The 12,122-nt window shown below is 52.2% G+C and overlaps 3 protein-coding genes across 3 annotated transcripts; 2 read left to right on the forward strand and 1 right to left on the reverse strand.

The window, feature by feature from the left end:
* Positions 1 to 604: 604 nt before the first annotated feature.
* N0V96_003285 (uncharacterized protein) lies at positions 605 to 2,649 on the forward strand (the record flags this gene model as incomplete). Its single annotated transcript, XM_053191064.2, has 3 exons — positions 605 to 706; positions 765 to 1,507; positions 1,563 to 2,649. 3 exons carry the CDS (start codon positions 605 to 607, stop codon positions 2,647 to 2,649), a joined length of 1,932 nt encoding a protein of 643 aa, XP_053051489.1.
* A 3,673-nt stretch (positions 2,650 to 6,322) lies between these two features.
* Positions 6,323 to 8,286, forward strand: N0V96_003286 (uncharacterized protein; the record flags this gene model as incomplete). Its single annotated transcript, XM_053191065.2, has 4 exons — positions 6,323 to 6,362; positions 6,462 to 7,792; positions 7,855 to 8,054; positions 8,112 to 8,286. The coding sequence occupies 4 exons, from the start codon at positions 6,323 to 6,325 to the stop codon at positions 8,284 to 8,286; spliced, it is 1,746 nt and encodes a 581-aa protein (XP_053051490.1).
* Positions 8,287 to 9,635: 1,349 nt separating this feature from the next.
* On the reverse strand, positions 9,636 to 10,315 carry N0V96_003287 (uncharacterized protein; the record flags this gene model as incomplete). The annotated part of the gene is made up of 2 exons (XM_053191066.1): positions 9,636 to 9,891; positions 9,948 to 10,315. 2 exons carry the CDS (start codon positions 10,313 to 10,315, stop codon positions 9,636 to 9,638), a joined length of 624 nt encoding a protein of 207 aa, XP_053051491.1.
* Between the last annotated feature and the right edge of the window lie 1,807 nt (positions 10,316 to 12,122).

Below are 12,122 nucleotides of genomic sequence, written 5' to 3' on the forward strand. Positions count from 1 at the left end.
TTGAGGCTGTATTTTTAGTCTGAAGACTGAGGGAAAGACTAAGCAACGATATCTACCTGATAACCATGTTTGAGTTGGTATATATTCGCAACGATGAGGCTCAATTCTAGACTTTTTCCCGCTTGGCGAACTTAGATCTCACGATTTGTACTAGTAGACAGAGTAGGCAGTATGCTTTGGTTGAAATAGCTGCCTCTCTGAGCGCAGTGTCAACCATGATGAACCAAAATCCAAAGTTTCCAATTGATGTTGAGGCCGCGTCTCTTTCTTAATCCAATACTTGGGGTTGGCCAGGTTGGCCAAGCCGCTCAAAGGCGCCCCGAACAGCGACGCCGACAACCACGGCAAGCTTCCCCCACTGCCGGGTGGACAGCGCGGCCAACATCGGCTGAAAAGCGGGGCTTCACCGAAGTTCGCTACCGGCAAACCCGGCACGTGTCTCCTGCCTATCTCGATCGTGCTACTCTCACTTCACGTAAGCGTCATCTCCAACCCCTCAAACCACTGGTGACTCACGTGCTGGCGCGTTCTTCCACGGCGAATCTCAATTATCTCCCTCAACATCCAAGATCGCTCAACCACATTCTTGCGGATTATCGGCACCATGGTCACTAAACGGGTGGCCCGGTATGGCGATTGGGAGAGCCCAATCACCGTTGACACTGTGACCTCCAAGAGCTGGTCTGTATCATCACCTCGAGTCCATGTAAGTCATCTTGAAGACGTGACGGCCAATCGATTTGCTTTTGCTGACTGACGCAAAGCGTCAATCGGGACGAGCGTACTTTATCGAGTCGAAGGATGATGGACGCAAGGTCTTTGTGGAGATTACCAAGGATGGTGGCCTGAAGGATCTCCTACCGGCACCCTACAGCGCCGGCAACACAGTCTACGAATACGGTGGCTCTACTTACGACGTCGCCGTGGATGGTTGCATCGTCTTCTCCAACCGCGACAACACCGTTAAGTCACTCGATGTCGACACCGGCAAAGTCTCAGATCTTACCGGCGACTCGGAGCTACGATACTCCAACTTCAGCGCCAACCCCGCGAGCCCCTGGGTCTTGGCGAACCAAGAGGATCACACCATCAACACGCCTCACGAGATTCGGAATTATGTCGCCGCTATTCATGCAGACACCGGCGAAGTCAAGCGCGTTGTCGAGGGCGCTGACTTTTACTACACCCCTCAGTTTAGTGCTGACGGGAAGAGGCTAACCTGGATGGAGTGGGATCAACCCAATCTCCCATTCGCATCGGCCAAGATCTTCGTTGCTGATTGGACTTCAGAAGCGACAGTCGAGAACGCGGTCTTGGTTGCTGGCAATAACCGAGAGGGGGCTGCTGAGCCTCGATGGGGTCCTGACGGAAGCTTGTTCCTCGGCATTGAGGTTGATGGTTTCCGGAGACTATTCCGTCTAGCTCCTGGCGCTGAAAAGCCGACACAAATCAAGTTGAGCGGTCTGGATAATGCTGAAATCGGAGAGATTCGATGGTACCAGGGAAGGTTAGTAGACGCAAAAGCTTCCAAGTTGGGCGAGGTATCACTAACATCGCCTTAGTCAAACATACGCGCCACTTTCAGAACGTTACGTAGCTGCGGCAGCGATAACTTTTGGCGAGGCTCAGCTTATTCTTCTCGACCTTGATAACAACGATTGGAAACCCATCGGGTCATCGGGTATTTGCGGCATTGTTAACGATGCGATGGCTCGTCTGGACGACGGATCTTTGCTCCTTATTGCAGACGAAGCCGGCTCCCCATCTGCTTTGTACAAGATCGATGTTATCAGTGGGGACACGACGATTCTTCGAGGAACCACAGAAGAAAAGCTAGACGCTGCACTATTCTCAAAGCCGGAACTTGTAAAGTTTGAGTCGAAGGAAAAACCATCTCGCACAATCTACAGCACCTTGTGGATGCCAAAGAACCCCAAGTTCCTCGGCCCGGACGGCGCGAGACCTCCCTTGGTCATTTCCTCGCATGGTGGACCAACAGGCTACACCGGCTCTGGCCTCAAGCTACGAACTCAGTATTTCACCGCACGTGGCTATGCCTATCTCGCGTTGAATTACACGGGCTCGACAGGACACGGCAGAGAGTATCGCGAGGCGCTCTTTGGAAAATGGGGCATCGTCGATGCCGATGACGCTGCTGAGGTCGCCAAGCACTTGGTTGAAGCAGGAAGAGTCGGCAAGGTGGGTATCGTCGGTGCCAGCGCTGGCGGCTACAATGTCCTCCAGGCCCTGGTCCGCCATCCTACGACCTTTGACGCGGGATTCTGCGTCTGCGGTGTGAGTGACGTCAAGAAGCTGAACGAGTCCACGCATAAGCTAGAGTCTGAGTACATGGGAGCGCTTGTTCTGGATCCGGGTATGACGGACGAGCAAAAGGAGGAAAGATATCGTGAGAGAAGCCCCCTCTACCACGCCGACAAGATTGGGGCCCCGCTGTTCCTCCTTCATGGCGTTGCGGATACCGTGGTGCCGATCGAGCAAGCCCGGCTCATCTACAAAGCTGTCAAGGATAAGGGAGGGGATGTGAGAATCAGGGAGGTTCAAGGCGAGGGTCACATGTTTGGTATGCCTGGAAGCCCTCGTCTTTGGCTAGAGGAAGAAGAGGCTTGGTGGAGATCATACCTGCTCTGATGACTATCGGGAGAAGGCACTTTTTATCAAGTTTCGATGCCACATTCCATTCACTTGAGGTGAGGACAAAAACCGGAGTCAGCATAAAAATATCAATTCTTAAACTTACTGGAACTAAGCCAAATTCTTCTCGCATGCATCAAACCGGCAGAAAATCCGAGGACTAATACCAGTCGTCATCGTCGTCGTCTAGCGATTCTCTACAGGCCAACTCAAGATCCCGCTTCTTCTCCTTGCGCCTCTGCTCGGCATGATATCTCGCGGTTTGTCTCTTATACATGAGAATATTTCTATTCTCCCGCCGTGGGTTGGTTGCACAACGTAAATGAGAAGTCACGACATTCGGCTGAGTGTGAGGCGGCTCGATATCAGACGTCTCAGCGTCGTCCGACAGGGTGTAATAATACCCAGTATCCCTCAGCTCGGCAGCCTGCTCCTCGCTCAGCCTTTCCTCCTCCACCACCTCCCTGAACCGGCGGTGCCAGATTTTCAAGTCCCTGTGACTGGGGTACATACCATTCAACTTTTTGAATTTCTCGTCCTCTAGGTGCTCGTCCCAGGCAATTTGCCGAGCTTCCTTGATTGATGCAGGAAGGCTGTAAAACTTGACAGAAGAGAATTGGCCTTCGCCCAAATCGAGGCGGACAAATTTCTTTTCCTTGCTGTCAATAATGGGACGGAGCTTCCAGCAGTATCCATGTTGCTCGTCAAAATTGCGCAAGCACGTCTCTGCGATGACCTCGCGAGTGCGACGAAGGTGGTTATTGCTTTTCATTGCGCACGCCTCCCAAGTGCCGACGCAAGGTTGCTCACCAGAACTTCTCAATTCCTGAACATTTGGCAGTTTGTACGAAGTCTCGGAGTAAATGATCTCACGCTTGTGTTCGTAAAACACGGATACATGCCCGCCAGCGGGGCAAGGGAATATATCGTCCACAAGCCTGTGAAATGGAGTGAGGTCGACAAGGTGTGTTCTTAACGCAGGCTTCTCTGTCGCGAGTTGATGGAACCCATCGGGAGAGGTTTCCAAAGCAACAGTGGGGACCTCGATTACCTTTAGGTTTCGGCACCTTGACATCGTTTGCCAGAATGAGTTCCATGGCACCGGGCCACATTCCTGGTCCGGATCGCCAGCAAATCGGACATTCAAAGGGGTACCGCGCCGTTCAGCACTCAACACAGTGATGGAAGTGATGAGGTCTCGATATTTGGGCTGGACAAGATGGTTCAAGGCTGTGATAGCCTCGTGGCCGCTCAGAAAGCTAAATGTGTTCTTGGACCAGAAAAGGGGGGCTGCTTCGGCATGCACCTGCCTGCTGGTCAACAGTAGTCCAAGTCCCTTACGCTGGTCGCAGCGGCAAATTTCCTCCCGAGGCCAGTGATAGCCATCTAGGTCCCAGATGAGACGGTGAGGCTTCTCAGAAATTACGATGTCTTTGAGAAGGAAAGGGGGAGGCTCGAGCATTCTATGACAAACGGAATACCAAAAGCAGTCAGGTATATGTTCAATATCCCTTCTCTTTGGTTCTATGAGTATGAACTCATAGATGAGGTATCGGATGTCAGCTGGGAGCTGACTGAGGCAGAAGAGTCCCTTTCTAGGTCGGATGTATTTCCCAGGCGTAGGGCGTATGTTAAGGGTTCGGGTGGACATGGCGGATGTGACTTTGCCTGTGTTCTCCAGCTTATTTGGAGAGTTCGTCATGATAGAGTCTGTCGAGGCTTGGTCGGAGGACAGTAGATGGGTTTCGTGGGACTGAAGTTGTTATGTATTCAAGAGTTCGTTGGGTGTGTTGTGTAGATGTAAAGTGTTTGATAGTTATCTATTTCGTTCAGTTCGCAAGTAGCTGGCATCTTCCTTTTCTATCTAGAAGTCATCACAGTAACGCTCTGTCTTCGGGACAGTCAGACAAAGAGAGAATAATGAAGAACAGCCGCCACGAGCCTTGTCTTTACTTGAAACATCTAAAATAGTCTTTGCAATGCCCACGGTTTGTTGAAATAACAACGCTTTGTAGATATACATAGTCCTTTGGTCAAGATCAAAGATTCGCTCAAGGAGGACGGGACTCTCCTTGCAGACGAGCACGGGTTCCCTTTGAAGAAGACTACGAGTGCATTCTTGCAGGACGTGGATGAACAGACTTTATTGTGTTGCAATGAAAACTGCCTAGTAAGAAGGTCTGTAAGGCGATGCTTCTTGTGATAAGCTTCCCAAGAAGCCGCAGCGAAATGCCAAGAGCTTGGAGAAGTATTTTGAAGGAAGCTCACATATGCTGAAAGATCTGCCTTATTCTAGCTTCATATCAGAGGCATGTTCTTCGCTTACTAAATAAATATGAGGAGCAGAGTCGCAAAGCAAACATTCGTGTCTTCAGTCCTGAGACAGTTGGCAACAACTGGACGTTGCATATTAGACCAGCGTGCCAGCCATTCGGATCTGTAATAAGATGATGGACCTTACCATTCAATAAGGAGTTCGTCCTGTCCCTAAAGGAAATCGCTCACCTCATCCAAACCCCTCATTGCCAACGGTCGCCACCAGGCCAGAATCGCGATCGTGTGGGATAGACTAACAGCACTAGCTCCAACAGCCGAATCCGCCACCCTAAGAACAATGGATCCAAGGAGGCAAATACGGCTTCTCGCTCCATGCGAAGAAAAAAAAAATCAAACATACTCCTCCTCTCCCCGACTTCACCGAGCCTAAGCAGAATTTCTGTCCGCTGATATCAAGTAGCCTTACTCCGCAACTGACAAGTCCTCGACCACGATTCTCGATCCACAATGTCGACACGATAACGCTCGAGACCTCGCTTGTGGGTATCGAGCATTCAAGCCGCGATGACATCCCAGCAAGAGTTGCTGTAAGCTAAGCCACAACCAGTAGGAGGGGCGTAGGATCAATCGGATGAAAAGAACAAAGCACCAAAGCACCTCCTCACTTCCCGTCTCTCACGCCGACGGGCTGCCCGTTGGCGTCACTTCGAGACAAGGCAGCACAACCGTGCTCCTCGATCTCCTCACAAAAACGATGTTTCGCGGTCCAGGCTAAGGGAGCACGGGGAGGGAGAGTTTATCAGTCTCAGGGCTCTGATTCGTTGGGTTCATGCATCCTCTGGCTCGTGTCGATGCGATCAACCGCGTCCAGAAAGCAGGGAATCCAACCAAGGGTATGTCATAATCGAGCATCATCTCAGCTGCCTACTGTGAGCGGTGACTGGGGGAGGGCAATTTAGGGGACTCGGGAAGAAATGTCGAGAAAGAAAAGCTGCATGTTCGGCTCTGTTTCCCTCGCTATCCCTCCCTCATCGTGCGTCGGCGGTGCATGTGGTGCTCAGAAGTGTGGCGGGTGTTTCTGGGGTCGATTGGTGTCTCGCATAATGGATGGTCAGTCTAGGCCTATCAAACCCCCGGGACAACCCCAGACTCGACGTCACAGACGGCGGACGCACGTCAGCTCACACCACCCTCCTCATCCTTTCCCATCTACGTCATCTCCAGAAGCTGCCACAGAGCTTCGCAGTGTATATAGAGCATCAGCCACACCAGGAAGAACAGTCTTTTACAAGCCAACTCGAGGCAACTCTACTCTCTGAAAATCAAAGACTCTACAGACTATCGTGAACCCCAAACACAAGAGTTTTCTTATAGCATCACATATCATTTCATCATGCCATCATCAGTAAAGAACCACAGTGCTTCTGTGGAAGGTAAGTTGGCTCTGCAAATCAAATCTGCCCACTTAAAGTATCAACTCGAGTTACCTACTGTGAGGTTGCATCCATCACTAACACGACTCGTCCCACCAGCCGCAACTCTCCACAAGGTCTCCTCCGCCAAAAAGGCAACGGCCGCTAAGGTCGACGAACGGAAATCGCAAGCGACGCCAAAGAAGGTGTCCTCAGCCACAGCCGCCGCTAAGGATAACGTCTCGACCAAAGACCACGCTACCACCACGCCAGTAACAAAGAAGGTATCTTCCTCTACACATAAGCCCACATCATCGGCATCAAAGCCTGCAGCATCAGCATCAAAGACCGCATCGTCTGCTTCGAAACCAGCCACATCATCTGCACACAGAACTGCGGATCACGCCTCTAAGACCGCATCATCATCTGCACACAGGACAGCCGACCATGCTTCAAAGACGGCCAAGTCGGCATCGCACTCGGCTGGCAAGGCTGCCAGCGGCAGCAGTGGCGCAGACATTGTTAAGAAGATGCAGGAGAAGAAGAGTGCTCAGTACACGGAGACTACTGGCTCAGACATCGTGAAGAGAATCCAGGCCCGGAAGGCCGCGGCCGCAAAGGAGGCCGCCAGGAAGGAGGCAGCAGCAGCACGAACTCACGAAGACAACCTGCCCAAGAAGAAGCCCGCAGTTGCGGCGGCACCACAGGCTGTGCCCAGAGCTGCTGTTACAGTACCCAAGGCCGCGCCAGTCAAGAAGCAGGCCGCCCCTATCACCGCACCTGCCGTCAGGAATGTTCCTGCTGCTACCACCAGCCCAGCCAAGGTCGCGAAGAAGGAGAAGGTGTACGCTCCTGGCGCTCTTGTGCCGACTGCAGAGCTCGAGGCCAAGAAGGCCAAGGCTGCTACGCCGAAGAAGGAGAAGCAATACCACCCTAGCGCCCTCACGCCCACGAACGAGATTGAGGCTCGTCGCGCTGCGAAGAAGGCCCAGGCCGGTGGACCTGTGGGACAGGTCACGGATACCGTTGGTAAGACTGTTGGAGGTGTAGGCAAAACTGCCGGTGGAGTGGTTGGCACTGCTGGCCGCACCGTTGGCGGGGTTGGACGAACTGCCGGTGGCGTTGTCGATGGCGTCGGCAAGGCGGCTGGCAGCACCGTTGACGGCCTTGGAAGAACCGTCGGTGGCGTTACCAGCGGCCTCGGCAAGCAGGTCGGTGGTACCGTCGGAGGTCCCCTCGGTAAGGGTGTCCAAGGCGCCACTGACGGCCTTGGTAAGACTGTCGGTGGTGCTACCAGCGGCGTTGGGAACACTCTGGGCGCCGCTACTGGCGGCTTGAACAAGACGCTGGGCGACACCACTGGTGCTCTCGGCCGTGGAGACTTGATGGGCACCGTCGGCGGTGTCACTGGTGGAGTTGGCGATACTGTTGGAGGTGTTGGCAAGGGATTGGTGCGTCATCATCCAGTACTCGAATGGCTACGTGGGATACCTTGATATTAACATGTTTCCAGGGTGACACTGTCGGCGGTACGCTCGGAGGTGTTGGTGCCACGGTTGGCGGACCGGTCGGTGGCATCGTCGGCGGAGTCGGCAAGGGCGCCGGCGACGCTGTCACTGGTATCACCGGAGGCTTGGGCAAGGGCGTCGGCAGACTTGGCAAGGGTGATGTTCTCGGCGGTGTCGGTGATGTTGTCGGAGGCGTCGGCGATGGGTGAGTGACACTCTTTTACTGTTACCGCTGTGTCTTGCCTTACTAATCTGAATCTAGTGTTGGCGGCCTCCTCGGTGGTGTTCTCGGTGGACTCGGAGGCGGAGGTCAGGAAAACAGCGGTGGCCTCCTCGGAGGTGTGCTTGGTGGAGGTGGTGATGGTAAGGATGGTGGCGGCGGTGGTCTGCTTGGTGGTGGTGGCGGCAAGGGTGGTGGAGGGCTGTTGGGACTTTGAACTGCCATGGACAAGTAACGTGTAATAAGTTTGTAACATCATTTGGACGACGATTACGGAAGAAAAGAGACGAGAGACTGTGCGGTCCTTCCTGAATGGTTGTAAAAACAGGTAACAAAACAAGCGATTTTTTCAAACAATGGAGCTATCAATGTCCAAACTGGTGATTAAGGAGTCGGAACAGTACAGAACCCCCCATGACGCATAACATTGTCATTGCTTACCTTTCATATCTGGCCGATAGATACAATCCAAGTCAATGGCCTTGGCGGTATGCTAGACAGCCTGAGAACAATACAACGAATAGGAAGATTCATTATTCGCTTGAAGAGAGCTACATGAGTATGAGGAACGTGCGACGAAGTGTAGGATCAACACTTAAGTCTTGATATCCCACTACCAGTGTTTATGTCATCACTCGGACTATTGTTGGACCTCCAACCGGTCCCATGGATGCGGTGCTCCCTTGGCCACTTGCGTGTCTCCTAGACCAAGACAGACAACATTCAATTGCGCGCCAAGTGCCGGGGGCCTAGATCCTAAGAGACCCCTCACTTCTCAGACATTGGCGCGCGAGATTGTTATTCATTCCAGCCGCATAGCACTCTGGCACGTGTGAAAGCCTTGAAGTACCTGCGATGGCCATTTCTAAATAGTGCAAAGTATGTAGTCGGAGTAAGAAATAAGCTCTTCACAGCAGATACTGCTTCCCAGGTGTAGACGATGAACATTTGACACAGTGACAAGATAAACTGGAGAATCAAAGAGCACCGGATGTATAGTGGAGAGGTGTCTCCATGTCTAGCGATTCATATGAATATCCGTTCGATGGATTTAGAATGGGACTTACTAAGTGCATGTGCCATCAAGTTCTCGTAAAGACTCCGGATTTCGCATTTGCAAAGGGGTTTGTGCTGGCTATTGTTTCAAGTCACCCAAGTGGTACCTGGTTTTTCACGCAAACAAAGGCCCGCACCAAATAATCGCCCAGTGGAAGACACTTGTATTCGGAGGAATGTGCGTGCAGAACCACAGTTTCACAGCGAGGCTGACAGCAACTCATATCTAACGAGGCCAGACATCTATGACTCCTGCATTTCATCTTTCATCTGATGACCCAGGCATCAGTAAAGGTGAATTTGTCGCATGGAACTTGAATGCTGGAAAAGAATATGAGTCTGCGAGATTTGCGTAGACAAATAATGTGGTATTAGAATTACGGAATAGGTGGCGTTGTGAGATCAACACCCATTTACACCAGTTATAACACGCCGCCATCGCCGACACTGTGTATAGTAAAGCCGGCATGGTATCGATACTCCTACATCCCTGACTCTGAGAGAAGCTTTCTAGTTCTTGTCCTCGGGGCAGTCCTTCTTGTAGTCGTCGCCGAGCTGGCCGCGGACAGCGCCAGGTACGGCAAGGCTAGAGTGGACATCGGTGAAGAATCCCTCGGGGTTCTCCTCAATCTGGCTGACCTTGAAGCCTGAGCCAGTGTCGACACCGGTAGTGTTGACGCCGGTGACAAAGGGGCCGGTCAAGCAGCCGACGCTGCGGCGAACGTTCTGGTATCCCTCGACGGCGATCGGGTTAGGGAAAGCGATGCTGGTGATTTTGGGTTAGCACTTTGAATGTTTCAAGCGATGTGTACGTGAGCTTACCGAGGGGGGCCAGCCTTGCCCTTCTCTGCCTGGTGGATGTGGGTTGCCGTGCGGGCGGGGGACTGGTACTCGCCCTGGAAGTTAACCAGGGTGATGTTGTAGCAGATGACATTCTCCTTGGAGTTGATGCCGTAGTTGAAGTAGCCAATGGCTCCGGCCAGTCCACCAGTGAAGGTATTGTTGTTGTCGACGACCTGGTCAGGTGTCGCGATCACGTCGTAGGTCGAGGTGAAGTGGAAGGGGCCAGAAGAGCCCCAGCTGCCCTTGCCTCCCTTCTTGGTCCAGCCAACAGCATGCTTGATCTCCTCGACAATGGGGGCGGCGGAGGCAGCAGTGGCCAGAGCAAGGGGGATGATAGCGAACTTCATTGTGATGCTAGGGGAGATAGTGAGTGTCTGGGGATGAATGTACAGTTGGGATTGATAGATACTGGAAGAGGTGGATGAGGATGAGATGGTGTGATAGAGATCGGAACTTGATGCTAATGAGGGGACTTCCATCTCTGTATATGTAGTAAACTTCAATATCCAGCTACGAGCTGCACCTCAGGTGCTTCTTCGGCAAGTACGGTCATTTCCCCTCAATTCCACAGCGCCTCTGCACTCACTCACTTGCATCACTGCTACGGCCTGGTGATGTGTTCGCTCAGCCAAGAACCGGAGGAACGATCAAGCGCTCTACGCCGGCGCCATTATCGCGGTCTGGGCTGTCGTGATGAATGGGCCAAGGGAATTGAGATTGCGGTGTTTGCCTCCCGCTCTCCCGCAGTCGCCGCGGCGCAGCAAATCGTCGAAAGTTGGGAGCTCCTTGGCACATTTTCCTAATCCGGGGAACATCGAGTACCAGAAGCACGGTTATGACGCCGCCGATCACTTGGGACTCGGCAGCGGAAGCGCGACTTGCCGTCCACAAGTCAACCAAGTGGGAGAGTTTACGTCTTGTTTAGGTTCGTCCGGTAGCGTCAATATTTCGAGGCAAGCTCCTTGGCGGTTGCTTGGCCCTCTCCCCCAAATATGCTCACCGCGACGCGCCGGATCGTTTGCCAATGCAGCCCAACAGAGAATCTGACGTGGGAAACACTTGGCTTTCACGGATTGCTACTACGGACATTTGAAAACCAATACTCCGCTGGCAGTTTCGACGATCTTTTCCATCCCACCCGCGCCAGAACACAGCCCGTTTTGGGCGCCCTTTCAGGAATCAATTGCTGGGCATCTTCCGGAAAGCCTCACATCCGACGGAATATCGTCTAAAGCTTAGTAAGTTGCTTTTTGTGCCTCTTTTTCTTTTCCCTTCCTTCTCCCTACCAAGTTCAAGTCAACCATTTTTCTTGCTCGGCATTTGCAAGCATGACACCGGCGCTGTTGTTAGATCAGCAAGAGTCTTGGCGATGAGGCAGAGCCAATAAAGTGAGACTTGTCTGACATCGCTCGGAGCACTTTATTTCTTAGGTATGGAAGCGCATGTTTCCTGCCCTTCAACAGAGTTTGCCGCCATCTCTACACCATCGCGAACATTATAAGGAGTACAACTTCTTGATACTTGACTGACCATTTTGTGCGGTTTTCGATGACACAATCACAACTTCCCCGCGGAGCTCCGTGCAGATGATGTGTAGAGAGGAGGAGAAGGAGAAACAGCTGCAGAAATATTTGCCTTGAGTGGTTACAATCAACAAATGATCAAGCCACGCAATTACAATTGATCAAAAATACATGTACGCTCGGCCTCCTTTTCACGAACAAGTTGAATGATCGGCGTTGTTTTCGACAAAATACAAACACATCGCCCGAGAAGGGACCGGTAAAACTCAAGGCTGGGCTGTTGGCTTTCGCCAAACCCAGTTCTCGCATTTCCTTACGGACGTTTGTCAATGTGGTGAACATTTGTTCTGTTGAATTCATTTGAGGAGAGAAGTTCTGATCTTGCTTGATAGATAAGTAAGATCCTCGGCAGCTAGCTGGTCAATAATTGGCGCCTCTGAAAACCATATTCGCCACGCAAGGCAACAGAAGGTACTCTGCCGGGATGGTATCGCTACAATTCTAGCATCTATGCACTTGTCTTGCTCTCAGGGTACGACTTGAGGAACCAAGAATGCGGGTCGCACGTGGTATTGTGGCTGAACAGCTTCATTAAGCCTGGCTCTTCACTTAGATATTCAATGCATGTGAG

This window comes from Colletotrichum fioriniae (assembly GCF_027942845.1).
Source record: "Colletotrichum fioriniae strain IMI 355084 chromosome Unknown scaffold_3, whole genome shotgun sequence".
NCBI lineage: Eukaryota > Fungi > Ascomycota > Sordariomycetes > Glomerellales > Glomerellaceae > Colletotrichum > Colletotrichum fioriniae.